We start from the raw sequence: 13,374 nt of genomic DNA, 5'->3' as shown, positions 1-13,374 counted from the left end.
GAAATCATCACTGGGCTCTGATAATGTCACAAGGTCGCTAAAGACCGAGGAAAACAGTTTCTGGTTTGAAACGTCTTTCCTGTGGAGGGAGATGTTCAAACAGCACGAACTGATGGTTAACTGTTTTTCCTCCCTCAGTCCCAGCGTCCCGCCCCGTCCTCACCGTCAGGACGCCCAGGGCCCAGGCCGTGGAGGGGGACGTGGTGGAGCTTCGCTGCGAGGCCCAGAGGGGCTCTCCCCCCATCCTGTACCGGTTTTATCACGAGGAGAACGCCCTGGGGAGCAGCAGGGTCCACAGCAGAGGAGGAGCGTCCTTCAAACTCCCCCTGTCCGCAGAACATTCTGGAAAATATGCCTGTGAGGCCGACAATGGCCTGGGGGCCCGGCGCAGTGAGACGGTGTCACTCAACGTCACAGGTGAGTTGAGTCTTCCAATGACGGCACAACCAGGGGCCGACCGTGCCCCCAACTTCCCCGGGGGCCCAGGCTGGAGATGCCACGGGGCCGTTTGCACTATGACATCACAGCAGGCCCCTGCCCGCACAGCCTCCATCTGGGAGGTCTGGACTCTCCGTTTCCAGGAACCTGCACCTTCCCCTTGCTGTGTGTTCCCCAGAAGCCATCCTGCAGCCACTGTGACCAAGAACGCCCTCATGTAAAGTAAAGGCTTTCAGACCACAGACCGCATCCTGGTCCGCAATGATGGGCAGGAAAGGACACTTGACGTGGGCACGTCTCAGCCCAGAAGAGGCCGGGGTGGGGTTTCCTCTGTCTGTCCATCAGGACAAAGGCCGCCTCGCTGTCTCACTGGCCCTTGAACTTCTCTCTGGCTCCTCCGGCCCCCTCCCGGAGCTCTGGCTACGAGACTTGCCAGAGCTTCTCCCGACTTTGTCCCCGCCCCTATTGCCTGGGGCTGGACCACCGTGTCCCAGCGGGGCTGGCCCCGTCGCGGGCTGGCCTCCCCGAGATGCCCCTTTCCCCGCAGGGCAGCATCTCACCCACAGCTCTGCCCTCCATCCTGCCGTCAGGCCATGGCTCTGATGTGTAGCCGCTGGTGACTGGACCCCACGCCTCGTCACCTGCTCCACACCAGCCTGCACCCCCCTGTACACGTGCCAGTCCAACAACCTGCCCTGCTTGCTGCTTCAACCCCTCTGGCCACCACTGTCCTCAGACCCCAGCAGAGCCCCAGTTCACCGACCTGTCTGCTCCCTCCCGGACGCTGGCCCCCGACTCCACCGCCATATCGCTTGTCTTGGTGCCCACTCGGTGACCCCTCCGTCCTCTGCCTAAGGCCCAGAGGAGAGGCGTCCGCTCTCCGTGAGTCTCCACCTGATCCCTAGGTTCTGTCTTTCTCGCATTCCCGACACTTTGCACACCGATTAGCCCTTTGTGTCCTCCTCCTCCTCTCCCAGTGTCTCCCTCTCTCTAGGACCCTTCCCCGGACATTTATTTAACGTGATGAGTCAGGACCAATCGGATTACCTCACAGCCCTGTACAGATACACTTAGCGACTTCCTGCGGCTGTGTGAAGGGGGGTCAGTGTCCTCCCCGAGGCTCCTCGAGCCCAGCCTCCCTCTCCTACTCATGCCACCCCTCAGACCGCCTCTCACTGCTGCTGCCACCTTGTTACAGTAATCCCAGGGCTCCAGCCTTCTTCCAACTCAGGGCCTTTGCACATGCTGTCTGCCTGCCGGGCACGCGCTGCATTTTCTTCTTCACCTGGTTGATTTCAGATGTCCCTGTGAGGAAGCATTCCCTGACCAGCCCCTGCGAGACCGGGTCCCTGGGATGACACATTTCACAGCACATTAGTCTCCACTTTGCATCAGTCATCGCTGTGTTCGTTCTGCACCTGCTGTTCGCGTGATCGCTGCCTATCCCATCCTCTGGATTGAGGCTTCAGGAGGGCTGGGACGGGGTCTTTCTCGCTCTTGAATCCCTAGCACATAGCGCACTTCCTGGGACTGATGTAGGGCTCCGTTAATTTTGGATGAGTGAATGACTATAAAATGAGCTAATAAGGTGATCAGCACCCATTCTCTGTGGACCTCGTTTCCGACGCGGCCCAGGCTCCGTGACGTCCCTGGCTGTGTGAGTCACGGGTCTCCTGTCCCTCCTTTCCCCCAACCGTCTCCTGACTTCTCGGCAGTCCCTGTAACTTTTGCCTTCAGGCCCCCAAACACACTGGAGACTCTGTATCCCAGTCCTCTGACCTGTATACGGCACCACATAGATCTTATTGTGTCCTCAGATCTGAGGAAATCATCACTGGGCTCTGATAATGTCACAAGGTCGCTAAAGACCGAGGAAAACAGTTTCTGGTTTGAAACGTCTTTCCTGTGGAGGGAGATGTTCAAACAGCACGAACTGATGGTTAACTGTTTTTCCTCCCTCAGTCCCAGCGTCCCGCCCCGTCCTCACCGTCAGGACGCCCAGGGCCCAGGCCGTGGAGGGGGACGTGGTGGAGCTTCGCTGCGAGGCCCAGAGGGGCTCTCCCCCCATCCTGTACCAGTTTTATCGCGAGGACGTCCCCTTGGAGAGCAGCTCGGCCCCCTCTGGGGGAGGAACGTCTTTCTACCTGTCTCTGACTACAGAACATTCTGGAAACTACTCCTGCGAGGCCGACAATGGCCTGGGAGCTCAGCGCAGTGAGGTGGTGCCACTCAGTGTCATCGGTGAGTTCGTCCTGCCCCAGCAGCAGCACAGGCAAGGACCAGCCCCTGGAGGGGAGCTGAGGTCCTCCCCCCAGCTGCCAAGAGGCTCGGGCCCCCAGTACTTCCTGCTGCCACAACCTCCCTCTGTGCATCCAGGATCCTCCCTGTGGTTTCCCCTAGAAGAACCTGGACCTTCCTGGCCACCCAGCCCAAGCGGTCTTCCTCAGTGGCATGGAAACTCCTCACTAAAAATGCAAAGGGTTTTTACACCATAGACTATATTCTGATCTGTGGTTAAGATTACACAGGGAGACTATGGGTCTCTCTGCTCCAGAAACAGGTTTGGCTGTTCCTTGTCCGGGTTTTTCTCTCCTTGACCCCCCCCTCAAGCCTTTACTCTTATGCTTCTTTTTTTTTTTTTTTTTTACGTTTATTTTTGAGACAGAGAGAGACAGAGCATGAATGGGGGAGGGTCAGAGAGAGGGAGACACAGAATCTGAAACAGGCTTCAGGCTCTGAGCGATCAGCACAGAGCCCGACGCGGGGCTCGAACTCACGGACCGCGAGATCATGACCTGAGCCAAAGTCGGCCTCCTAACCGACTGAGCCACCCAGGCGCCCCTATTCTTATGCTTCTTTATTACCAGGAATATAAATACGCCTCAGACTTCCATATTAAAAACTCCATATTAACATTAGCTCTGTGTGTGGCCTTTTAGGAGACACAACCAGTCCACGTTTGTTTTTTTTTTTTTTACAAAGTGAATCTTAAAGCAGTGGGGCTGCGGGAGAGCAGCACAGAGAGGTGAGAACAGGACAGCACGGATGCCACGAGCCACTCTCCACCAAATTCCTCCGTTCTCTATGCTGCCCTCTGACCACTTGCCATTCAGTGTTGAATCCAAAGGGAAACAGCTTCTTGTGAGCTCTGAACCAGTTGTGACAGCCCTACAGACCGAACCTCCAACCTCCCGTTCCGGGGGACCCGGGGGAGGGTAGCACAAGTATGCTAAGGGCCATAGAGGTGAGCGTTCTGGTCTCAGCTCTGGAGGCAACTAGCTGCATGACCTTGGCCGAGCATATTTCCCCATATGTTGACCTCGATTTCCACACCCATAAAGTGGGAAAATCAGACTAGATGGCCATTGTGGTCATCCCCAGCCCTAAAATTCTATGATTTTGGTGCACAGTGACTGTGGAGTATTTTGGACTCAAAGTTTCCTGGAAGGAGATATTCAAAAGGAGAAACTTCAGAGACTCTTACACACTTAACCTCTCAGATCCACCACGCAGGCGTGTAACGTGAGCTAAATGCCACTCCCTCTCTCTTCACAACACAGCGGACCGCGCATCGTACCCGCCACACTCAGTATTCCTGATGTTCTGCTCACCTTCATGCCTTTGTTTCTATGATTCCTTCACACGATGCAGGCTATTTCTGCTGCTGCCATCACACCTGAGGGACTCCTTGCCTGGACTCCGTGAGTTATGTCTTAGCTCTGCGACAAGGGTACCGATCACAGAGAACTGCGGGAAAGGGAGAGATTTCTGACCACCACCACCACCACCGCCATCATTGTCCTTGTCATTGTCATCATCATCATCCTCACTGAGCCCTTGCATGTGCATGGCCCTGTGCTTAGTAGTTGGCATGCGAGATCCCATTTCATCTTGGAGATAAACCGCCGTTATCCCCAATTTGCAGGAGAGCAAGATGAGACTCAAGAGGTGGGAAGCAGGCAGTCTGCACACAGCTAGCGATGGGAAAGCCGGGCTTCCATGGGCCTGCCCTGGTCTCCACCGTGGCATTCCTTCATCCTTCATGGCCGTGTTTCAGCACAACTTTCGAGTTGTTAACAATTCGTTATTCTGAAGGGATACATAAATCTTCGTAAGAAAACCGACGGTATCGGGGCGCCTGGGTGGCGCAGTCGGTTAGGCGTCCGACTTCAGCCAGGTCACGATCTCGCGGTCCGTGAGTTCGAGCCCCGCGTCGGGCTCTGGGCTGATGGCTCAGAGCCTGGAGCCTGTTTCCGATTCTGTGTCTCCCTCTCTCTCTGCCCCTCCCCCTTTCATGCTCTGTCTCTCTCTGTCCCAAAAATGAATAAACGTTGAAAAAAAAAAAAAAAAGAAAAGAAAACCGAAGGTACAGCAGGGAGAACATGAAAAGTGAAGGTCTCCACCTGCAGGCACACACTTTTATGTCGGTGTACTTCCAAGATATAACTGCTATTAATAGTTTCATGGGCATTTTTCTAGAAGTATTCAAATGTATAAATATAAAAGTATAAAATTTTTCACAGCATCAGATTATACATAACGATGCAACTTGCATTTTTCACTTAAAACATACATCTTGGCTATCTCTTGTGTTTCTTTAGTCAGCCAACTAGGCTACCTCTAGTTTTTAGCTATTATAAAAATTCTGGCATAGAAATCCTTGCACAAAGACCTTTGCACATCTGACGTCAGTATCCCTAAAGGAAGCAGTCTTAGAGGTAGATTTGTTGGGTCAAAGTTGATGTGCGTTTTGAACTTGGCAGGTGTGGCCAAATCGCCATGCAAGAAAGTGTCTCAAATTTGCGTTCCCGCCTAGAGCATCTCAAGGCACCTCTTTGTCCATAACTCTATCAGTATCGTCTGTCCTTTTAAGTTTTGCCCATCTGACGGGTGTTTTTATTTGTACGTCTTTAATTAGTAATGAAAGTAATTGTTCATTGGCTATTTAAAGTTTTTAGTGATTCATACCCTGTCACACTCTTCTACTGGGTATTTTGTGCATTTGTAGATTAAGGTTGTTAGCTTTGTCTGCCGTATGAGTTTCAGCCTGTTTTCCAAGATCAAGATCTGACTTCTGCCATTTGTTTATAATTACTGCTCCTTTATGGATACATTAGAAGCAGGAACTTCTGTTGGTTTTTGTCTCCCTCAGTCCCCGCGTCGCACCCCACCCTCACCCTCAGGGTGCCCGGGGCCCAGGCCAAGGTGGGAGACATGGTGGAGCTTCACTGCGAGGCCCAGAGGGGCTCTCCCCCCATCTGGTACTGGTTTTACCATGAGGACGTCCCCCTGGGGAACAGCTCGGCCCCCTCTGGAGGAGGAGCGTCCCTCAACCTCTCTCTGACCGCAGAACATTCTGGAAACTACTCTTGCGAGGCCGACAACGGCCTGGGGGCCCGGCGCAGCGAGGCGGTGCCACTCAGCATGTCAGGTAAGTTTCCTGTTCCCAGGCCACAGATGTGGACAGAATACCTCCGAGGATGTTCTGGTACCCCTGCTGATGTCTGACCAGGACGTTCTCAGGGGCAGGTGCGCAAAGCTGGGAGTTCTCTAACTTGTCATTTTCTGAAGCGTTTCTGGAGTGCTGGTACCTGAGTGGGAGCAGGAGGCCCGAGAGGATCGTTGACTTTAGCGCTCACTGATGGGCTCTGTCCGCCCTGGCCCCCCACCCTTGCCCCAGCTGCAGACAGCAGCTTCCTCTCAAAGAGAAGAGCTGTCTCCTGTGCTGCTGCCTCGAGAGTCCTGGCTCCCCAGATTCTTCCCCTCCTCCTCCAGGCCCGGGCACCATCTCCAGGGGTCAGGGCAGGTCAAGGCTACGAGCCTCTCCCTCCAGCTCATGCGTGGGCTCTCCTCTCCAGGGCTGACCGGGAGCAGAAGTGGCCCCATTGCTACGGGTGTCACCGGGGGGCTGTTCAGCACCCTGGGCTTTGGGGTCGTGGCCCTGCTGTTGTATTGCTGGCTCCCAAGGAAAGCAGGTGGGTCACCTCTGCGGGAGCCCCTGCCCTCCCCGTCCTGTCCCCTCAGGCTCGTGCTGAGCTCTCAGCCGCTGCCCCCACCACCATCCCGGTCCCCCCTTCCCCTCCTGGTCCCCCGGAATTCCTCTTCACAAACACAGAGTTCCCCAAATAGCCCTAGTGCGTTGAAGATGCCCAGAGGAGAGGAGTTTATCCAGCATCATACACTTGAGTGCCCTCCCCTCTCCACCCTTACGAGGCCCCCAAAGATTGGGAGGAAGAGAAGGAAGACCGAGAAACAGGAGTGGGGACAGAAACCCAGTGGGGCCTCGTGATTTGCTGAGTGTCTCAACGGGCAGTGTTGTCATAGCCCATCAGGTCTGCTTCCCCCTGCAGCCGTCGAGCGTTGCTCTTTAGGGAGCCCCCTTTCACATTGCAACTCGGCCCCTCTGGAAGCCAGGCTCAGGAATTTTCAGGCCATCTGCCGCCTCCCTCGGGCTTAGCAGAGAAGGGTCCGCCTCTTGGTGCCTGCCCCTCCCTGCGGCCATGCTCCCGTGGCTCCAAATGCTCTGCTTTCCTTTGCAGGAGGAAGGCTGACCTCTGACCCCTCCAGGTAAGACCCGGGCTATGATCTCGTGTGCTCCGGGAGATGCCCGCAGGGGATAAAAGTTGACCTGGGTCTGGTGACCGCTGAGGACGCAGACAGGTTGTGCCGTCTGCACACTGTGGTCTCCCTTGGCGTAGGTCAAGGCAATTCCCAGGTAGCAACTCACTGCTACCTTAGCTACCTGGGCCTCCTTGCATCGAGGGCCAGTTCCTTTTTATTTATTAACTTGCACCCTGCACCATTGTTGCCTTGGCCGTCTGCGTGACCGCTGTAAACACTGGATCCATCCGTGCCCAAAGCTAATCTTAGCTCAGCCGGCCTGGAAATCTCTGAATGTGAGCAACCTAACCCGCACCTGCCGTGGGGACAGCCAAGGAGATGGAGCCACGCGACTTGACCGTCCGGAGAGGCGGTCCGCCAGCCAGACGCGGTGCCGGTGAAGAAGGTTTGCCATCTTGGATCCCAGCGGCTGACCTCGGGAGGCACGCCACAGCTCAAAACCCTCTCCGGGCAAGCCCGTGGAGGCAGCATCCTGACCATGCGGGTTCCTCTGAGTGCCCATCATGACTGTTTCCTCTGAGATGCGGATCTCTCTGAGAGGGGAGGCTTTGGAGCCAGGTTCTAGTTTGCCCTGTCTAGTTACACGGTCTTGAGCAAGTCACTTTCTCTCTCAGAACCACCATTTTCTCCATCTGTAAGAGAAGGATAATAATAGAATCGCCCTGATACTGTCACAAGCATTAGCATAGGTGCCCACCACGTCCGGGAACATGTTGTGATTTGTAACGTACTCGTTCATACCAGCAAACCACCCGGGACGCGTTCGTCTGTGTCTCCGGGCTTGGCAGCCACCTTGCGCAAAGACCTGCCAACGGGGCACGATTATTAACGTTGGCTCCTTTATCAGGGCTCCTGGGAGACACGGCCGTTTCTGTCCCACAGGAGCCCTTCAGACTCTGACGTCCGAGAGCCCGTCTACCACAATGCACCAGCCTGGCTGGAACTGCAGCCAGTATACAGCAATGGTGAGGAGCGAGGTGCCGCTGTTTGGGGGCAGCGAGCCGGGGCTGGTCCGGCAGGGGTGGGGCAGGAGAGGACGGGGTGGGGGGGGGGGCGTGCGGACACCCGGGGGACACGTGTCGCTGCAGAGAGCGAACTCCAGCTGGGGGAGGAGGAAGTAACTCAGACCAGAGGCAAGAGCCTTGCAGTCTCTCAAACTGCAATCTCTTTCCAGTAAATCCTAAAGGAGGAGAAGTTGTGTACTCGGAAGTCCGGAGGATTCCGCAGGGGAGCAAACCTGCAGGTAAGACCTGGGGACCCTGGGCTTTGACAGCGCTGGCCGCGCGTGGCCCCGCCTCCGTCCTTCGGGCAGGTCTGGCGCAGACCGGGCGCGGAGCCGCCCTCACGCAGGGTCGCCCTCACTTGCGCCCGCCTGCCCTGCTGGGGTCCCCGGGCCCACCGTGCGGTGCCGCTCTGCCATTCACCACGGACGCCGCGGGATGGCCTGAGGACCGGCTACGCCATCAGGGCTTCTGCACTCGCAGCCGTCACGGGACACAGGGCTACCGTCCCTGTCCTGCCTCTGTCCGACTGCTTCTGCTGTCGCGGCAAATGGCCACGAGCTCCGGAGGGGTGGGGGGTAGGGGGTGGGGGGGAGGAGACGTCAGACCGGCGTCTCCCTGGGCCGCGCTCCTTTCCGGAGGCCCCGGGGGGGAAAGTATCTCCTGACCCTTTCCTGCTTCTCGAGGACACCCCCTCCCCGGTCTTCAAAGTGCCACATCTCTGACCTTTTGTCCCAAGTCAGGTCTCCCTCTGAGTGCAGCTGGGAAACGTTCTCTGATTTTAAGTTCTCAAAATCCCACCTGGATAATTCAGAATCATTTCCCCTTAATCTTTTTTTTTTTTTAATGTTTATTTATGTTGAGAAAGAGAGAGAGAGAGAGAGAGAGAGAGAACATGAGCAGGGGAGGGGCAGAGAGAGAGGGAGACACAGAATCCCAAGCAGGCTCCAGGCTCCAAGCTGTCAGCACAGAGCCTGACGCGGGGCTCGAACCCATGAACCTCGAGATCATGACCTGAGCTGAGGTCTGACGCTTAACCGACGGAGCCCCCCAGGCGGCCCGATCCTTAATCTTAATCACATCCGCAGAGTCCCTTTTTGTAAGGCCACACACTCACAGGTTCCGGGAATCAGGACATGGACATCTTGGGGGCATTATTCTGCACCCCCACGCTGTCTCATAGGGGTGAGAGAGCAGACGCGGAAATGCCATTACAGCAGCTTTGAGGGTGACTGACTGCTGGGGGTCTGGCTGTGTCATTGCCCGCTCGTGAGTGGTCTGCCAGGACCGGTCCCAGCCCAACCCCTCCGGCGTCAGGGAGACAACCCGCTCCCAGCTGCGCTCCGTAAAGAGTGCTGTGTGACTCTAGCCGTTCTGCTTCCCTCTGGTTTTCCGATCCTCTTGTATAAAGTCAGATGAACCGTGTTTGTGCCCATTCTTGGTTCAATGGCGCACCTGTTAACACATGGACTCACACACGCTCACAACCCCCTTTGAGGCGAGTACTGTCTTACCTCAATCTTGGAAACGAGGGAACTGAGGCAGAGGACCTGAACCGACTAGCCCGAAGTCGCAAAGCAAGTGCATCACTGAACGGTCTGTCTCCAGAGTCCCAGCTCCCGACTGAGCTCTGCTCCTCGGTGTGGCTCCAGGAAGCCTGGAGCGTCACACCGAGCCACAAGGACAGAGCCTGCTTGCAGACTGCCCTATTCCGTTCCAGCTTAAGACCGTGTACAAGTGATAATAACGTCTGACATCACATCCACATGTGTTCCGAAGTCCCTGTGTGCCAAGTAGTTTTAAGTGCTAAACGTGAATACGCCATAAACGTGCACACGTGTGCGTCTGCACCGTACCTGGCACACAGCAAACACGCGACACATGACAGACGCTGGAAGGTACGCACACACGCGTGAGCTCACGTGAGGTCACAGTAACCCCGGAGGCGGGTGACGTTATCGCTCCCACCCCGTGGACGAGACCACCAGGGCAGAAGTGGCGGCGACCCGTCTGAGGCCACAGAGGGGCACAGCACCCCGCTCGGTCAGGGGTCTGCACTCAAAGCACTGACAAGATTAGAGGGAGGTTCCTGCTCGCGGGCTCCCGGGGAGCGGCGTGGGGAGCAGAGTGGGAAGTGAGGCCGAGGAGGGGCCAGGCCCGGCCAGAGGCGAAGGGCTCAGGAGAGGGCCCCTGCGGTACAGGGCGGCTGCCGCGTGGGTGGGGAGAGGCGCCAGGGTGGGACGGGGACACAGGGACACGGGGGCTGGGGCGCGGGGAGCTCTGGGCCTCCTTTCCCGGCTGAGCAGTGCTCTTTCTCCCTCAGCGAACTCGGACTCCGTGTTAGGGCTCCTCCGGACCCACCCGCCCTCCCACGGCCAGGCCGCCAGCCACCGGCCTTCCGACCCCCCGGGCTCGTCTGTCATCTACTCCCAGGTGAAGGTGGCATGCCCCTCGGCCTACGTGGCTCCTCAAAGCTGAGTCCACACACACGCCCTGCGTCCCAAGCCATCCTGGGGGCAAGGACATCGGCATGGGGTGACTTGAACGGGTCCAGGCCCCGTCCCCTGGCCTCTGCCCTCGGTGTGACCGGAGCACGGGACTACGGGACGCTGCCGTTTCCCAAGTGACAGCCCGTGCGCCTCGCGGTCTCTCTGGTGACGCGTTGCTCCCCCCCGGGGCCATCCCGTCCCCTGGCTTCCTTAGCGGGCTTCAGCCACGGTCCCTGTTCTGGGTCCCACTCCCATGCACACGCCAGCCACTCCTAGTGGAGCCTGCTCCTGGACTTCGAGGAGGCCACCTGCCCCCTTCCTGTGGACACCCGTCACCTGTAGAGACCTCCACCATAGACACCTGCTCCCCCTGGACACCCGCCCCCCCCCCCCCGGACACCTGCTCCCCTGCAGCTCCTTTCTTCAGTGCTCTTCCGTCTGGCGGGGCTACCGTGGGACTCTACCAAGTGGGGACGGGCGCAGCTGGCTGTGGACCTCCACACCATGGGGCTGCATTTCATGCCCCCCATCTGCCTGGGACGTTAAGGCCAGCCCCTGACAGCAGGAGAGCTTCTCCCCTGCATGCGGGCCCACCCCCTGCCGGTGGGCTCACATCCCCTTCCCGTGAGCCCTCCGGTGTGGGTGCAGGAGCGCGTCTCACCTGCACAGAGCTCCTGTCGGGAGGCTCGCCCTGATCCCCGTGAGGACACCTGCACATTCCGACAGAGGCACCTCAGAGCATCGGGGGGACGGAGGAGGCCCGACAGGTGGGAACCTCGAGCGGGTTCTGGGTCAAGAAAAAGCCACAGGAGAAACTTCGGAGGCAGTTAGGGAAAACTGAATATGAACTATATATTACTGATACTACTGAGTCAGTAAGTTGGCATTACTTTAAGACTATTTGAAAATATCTGAAATGCCTTGAAGTGATTCAGTAAACATTTTTTCATGTGCATGTTAGCGTCTGTGTTAGCGTGTGTCTGTCTTAGTGTGCATTTGTGTGTGCGTGTGTGTGTACGGAGAGAGCACAAACGTGGCAAAAACCCAAACTGGTGAATGCAGAGAAGGGCATACGGCATCGGTTGTAGCATTCTGTTAACTTTCCTGAGATTTCATTTTTTTAGCTACAACATTGAGGGTGGAGCCCGGAGCGCGTCGGACCCCGGGTGTCGGTGGAGGGGCGCCGCCCGGGCCGGCACCCCTCCCGCCACCAGGGGCTCAGGAGGGAGCCCAGCAAGACCTGGAGGAGGCGGGCCGGGGATTTTGCAGGGAAAACATTTCCCTTCCCCGTCGCTCCTCCCTGAGGCTTTCCTGGTGGAACAGTCGGCTCCCACCATGGGAGCACCTGCCACGGGCATTGGAGGGGCGGGGCTCGCGTGGAGGGGCGGGGCTCGCGGGGGCGGGGGGGGGGCGGTGCCCTGGCGGGGTCTGGGGCTCACGTGGAGGGGCGGGGCTCGCGGGGGCGGGGGGGGGGGGGCGGTGCCCTGGCGGGGTCTGGGGCTCACGTGGAGGGGCGGGGCTCGCGTGGAGGGGCGGGGCTCGCGGGGGTGGGGGGGGCGGCGCCCTGGCGGGGTCTGGGGCTCGCGTGGAGGGGCGGGGCTCACGTGGAGGGGCGGGGCTCGCGTGGAGGGGCGGGGCTCGCGGGGGCGGGGGGGGGGGCGGTGCCCTGGCGGGGTCTGGGGCTCACGTGGAGGGGCGGGGCTCGCGGGGGCGGGGGGGGGGGGGGGGGCGGTGCCCTGGCGGGGTCTGGGGCTCACGTGGAGGGGCGGGGCTCGCGTGGAGGGGCGGGGCTCGCGGGGGTGGGGGGGGCGGCGCCCTGGCGGGGTCTGGGGCTCGCGTGGAGGGGCGGGGCTCACGTGGAGGGGCGGGGCTCGCGTGGAGGGGCGGGGCTCGCGGGGGCGGGGGGGTGGGGGGCGGCGCCCTGGCGGGGTCTGGGGCTCGCGTGGCAGGGAATTCAGCCGAAGTGACTTGCGGAGGGGAGCGGGGCAGAGAGGGGCTCTCGGCTTCGGGTGCCGAGGGACCTGGAGTGGCCTCTGACACGTTTGCCCTTCTGACCTGCTTTGGAGCTGGAGTGTCGAGGGACAAAACCCCAGTGCCCGGGAGCTCCCGGGAGGAGGCCGCACAGAGGTCGAACGTCGGGTCTGGGGGAGCACCCTGCAGTGGTGGGGTCGGCACCGATACTCCTTCTGCCCACCTCACCCCTGACCGGCTGCGGGCTTCAAGGGTGAGCACGACGGGCCCAACAAGAAGCTAGGGAAACGCTGGAATTTTCCCCGAGCACCCCTCAGGCTTCCCCAGTTAGCGGGTGACGGTACATCTTTACCGGGGCCCTGTATACGGCCTGGGGATCTGTTTCCTTCCTCCTTCCCACCCCCCCCCCCCCCGCCCCAGTCGGATCCCCGGGTCTTCTCTGGAGGCGGAGGCTGTCCCTGGGGCGGGTCCGCCGCAGGTTCCAGCCCGGAGAACAGGAGGCCGGCCGGCCTGCTGGGCTCTCTCGCCTCAGCTTTCCTAGTTGTGCACTAGCGTTGTCCAGAGAAACAGAACCAGAGGGAGATGCAGAGGCATAGGTGTTCACTTGCTGTCAGGAACTGGCTCGTGGGGCTATGGGGGCTGACAAGTCCCGAGATTGGCAGTTGGCAAACTGAGCACTCACAGCTGGTATGGTTTCAGGCCAAAGGCCAGCGGGTTCGAGAGCCCGGAGGAGCCGACATTTCAGTCGGAGTCCGAGGCAGGAAGGAGCCTGATGCCCGCAGTCGGAGCGGGTCAGGCAAGAGAAGTTGTCCTCTCACTCGGAGGAGGTTCAGCTCTCTTTGTCCCAGCCGGGC

General features: G+C 58.9%; 1 protein-coding gene and 1 long non-coding RNA gene across 5 annotated transcripts in view; both read left to right on the top strand.

The window, feature by feature from the left end:
* Nucleotides 1–11,509, top strand: part of FCRL5 (Fc receptor like 5) — a 38,531-nt gene extending 27,022 nt beyond the window's left edge. For all 4 annotated transcript variants that reach the window (XM_045454672.1, XM_045454671.1, XM_045454669.1 and 1 more), the window contains 8 exons: nt 139–417; nt 2,401–2,679; nt 5,591–5,869; nt 6,297–6,413; nt 6,978–7,005; nt 7,942–8,024; nt 8,234–8,302; nt 10,384–11,509. In XM_045454672.1, coding sequence (XP_045310628.1) covers nt 139–417; nt 2,401–2,679; nt 5,591–5,869; nt 6,297–6,413; nt 6,978–7,005; nt 7,942–8,024; nt 8,234–8,302; nt 10,384–10,538 — 1,289 coding nt within the window. In that variant the 3' untranslated portion in view covers nt 10,539–11,509. The remainder of the gene's footprint in view (nt 1–138; nt 418–2,400; nt 2,680–5,590; nt 5,870–6,296; nt 6,414–6,977; nt 7,006–7,941; nt 8,025–8,233; nt 8,303–10,383) is intronic.
* LOC123585935 lies at nt 3,196–4,955 on the top strand. The gene is made up of 2 exons (XR_006706497.1): nt 3,196–4,564; nt 4,805–4,955. It is a non-coding gene; the product is annotated as an uncharacterized LOC123585935 (long non-coding RNA).
* Nucleotides 11,510–13,374: the final 1,865 nt, after the last annotated feature.

Source organism: Leopardus geoffroyi, chromosome C3 (assembly GCF_018350155.1).
Source record: "Leopardus geoffroyi isolate Oge1 chromosome C3, O.geoffroyi_Oge1_pat1.0, whole genome shotgun sequence".
Classification (NCBI taxonomy): domain Eukaryota; kingdom Metazoa; phylum Chordata; class Mammalia; order Carnivora; family Felidae; genus Leopardus; species Leopardus geoffroyi.
Note: the sequence above shows the minus strand (reverse complement) of the source record. Positions and strands in the feature narration are given on the sequence as shown.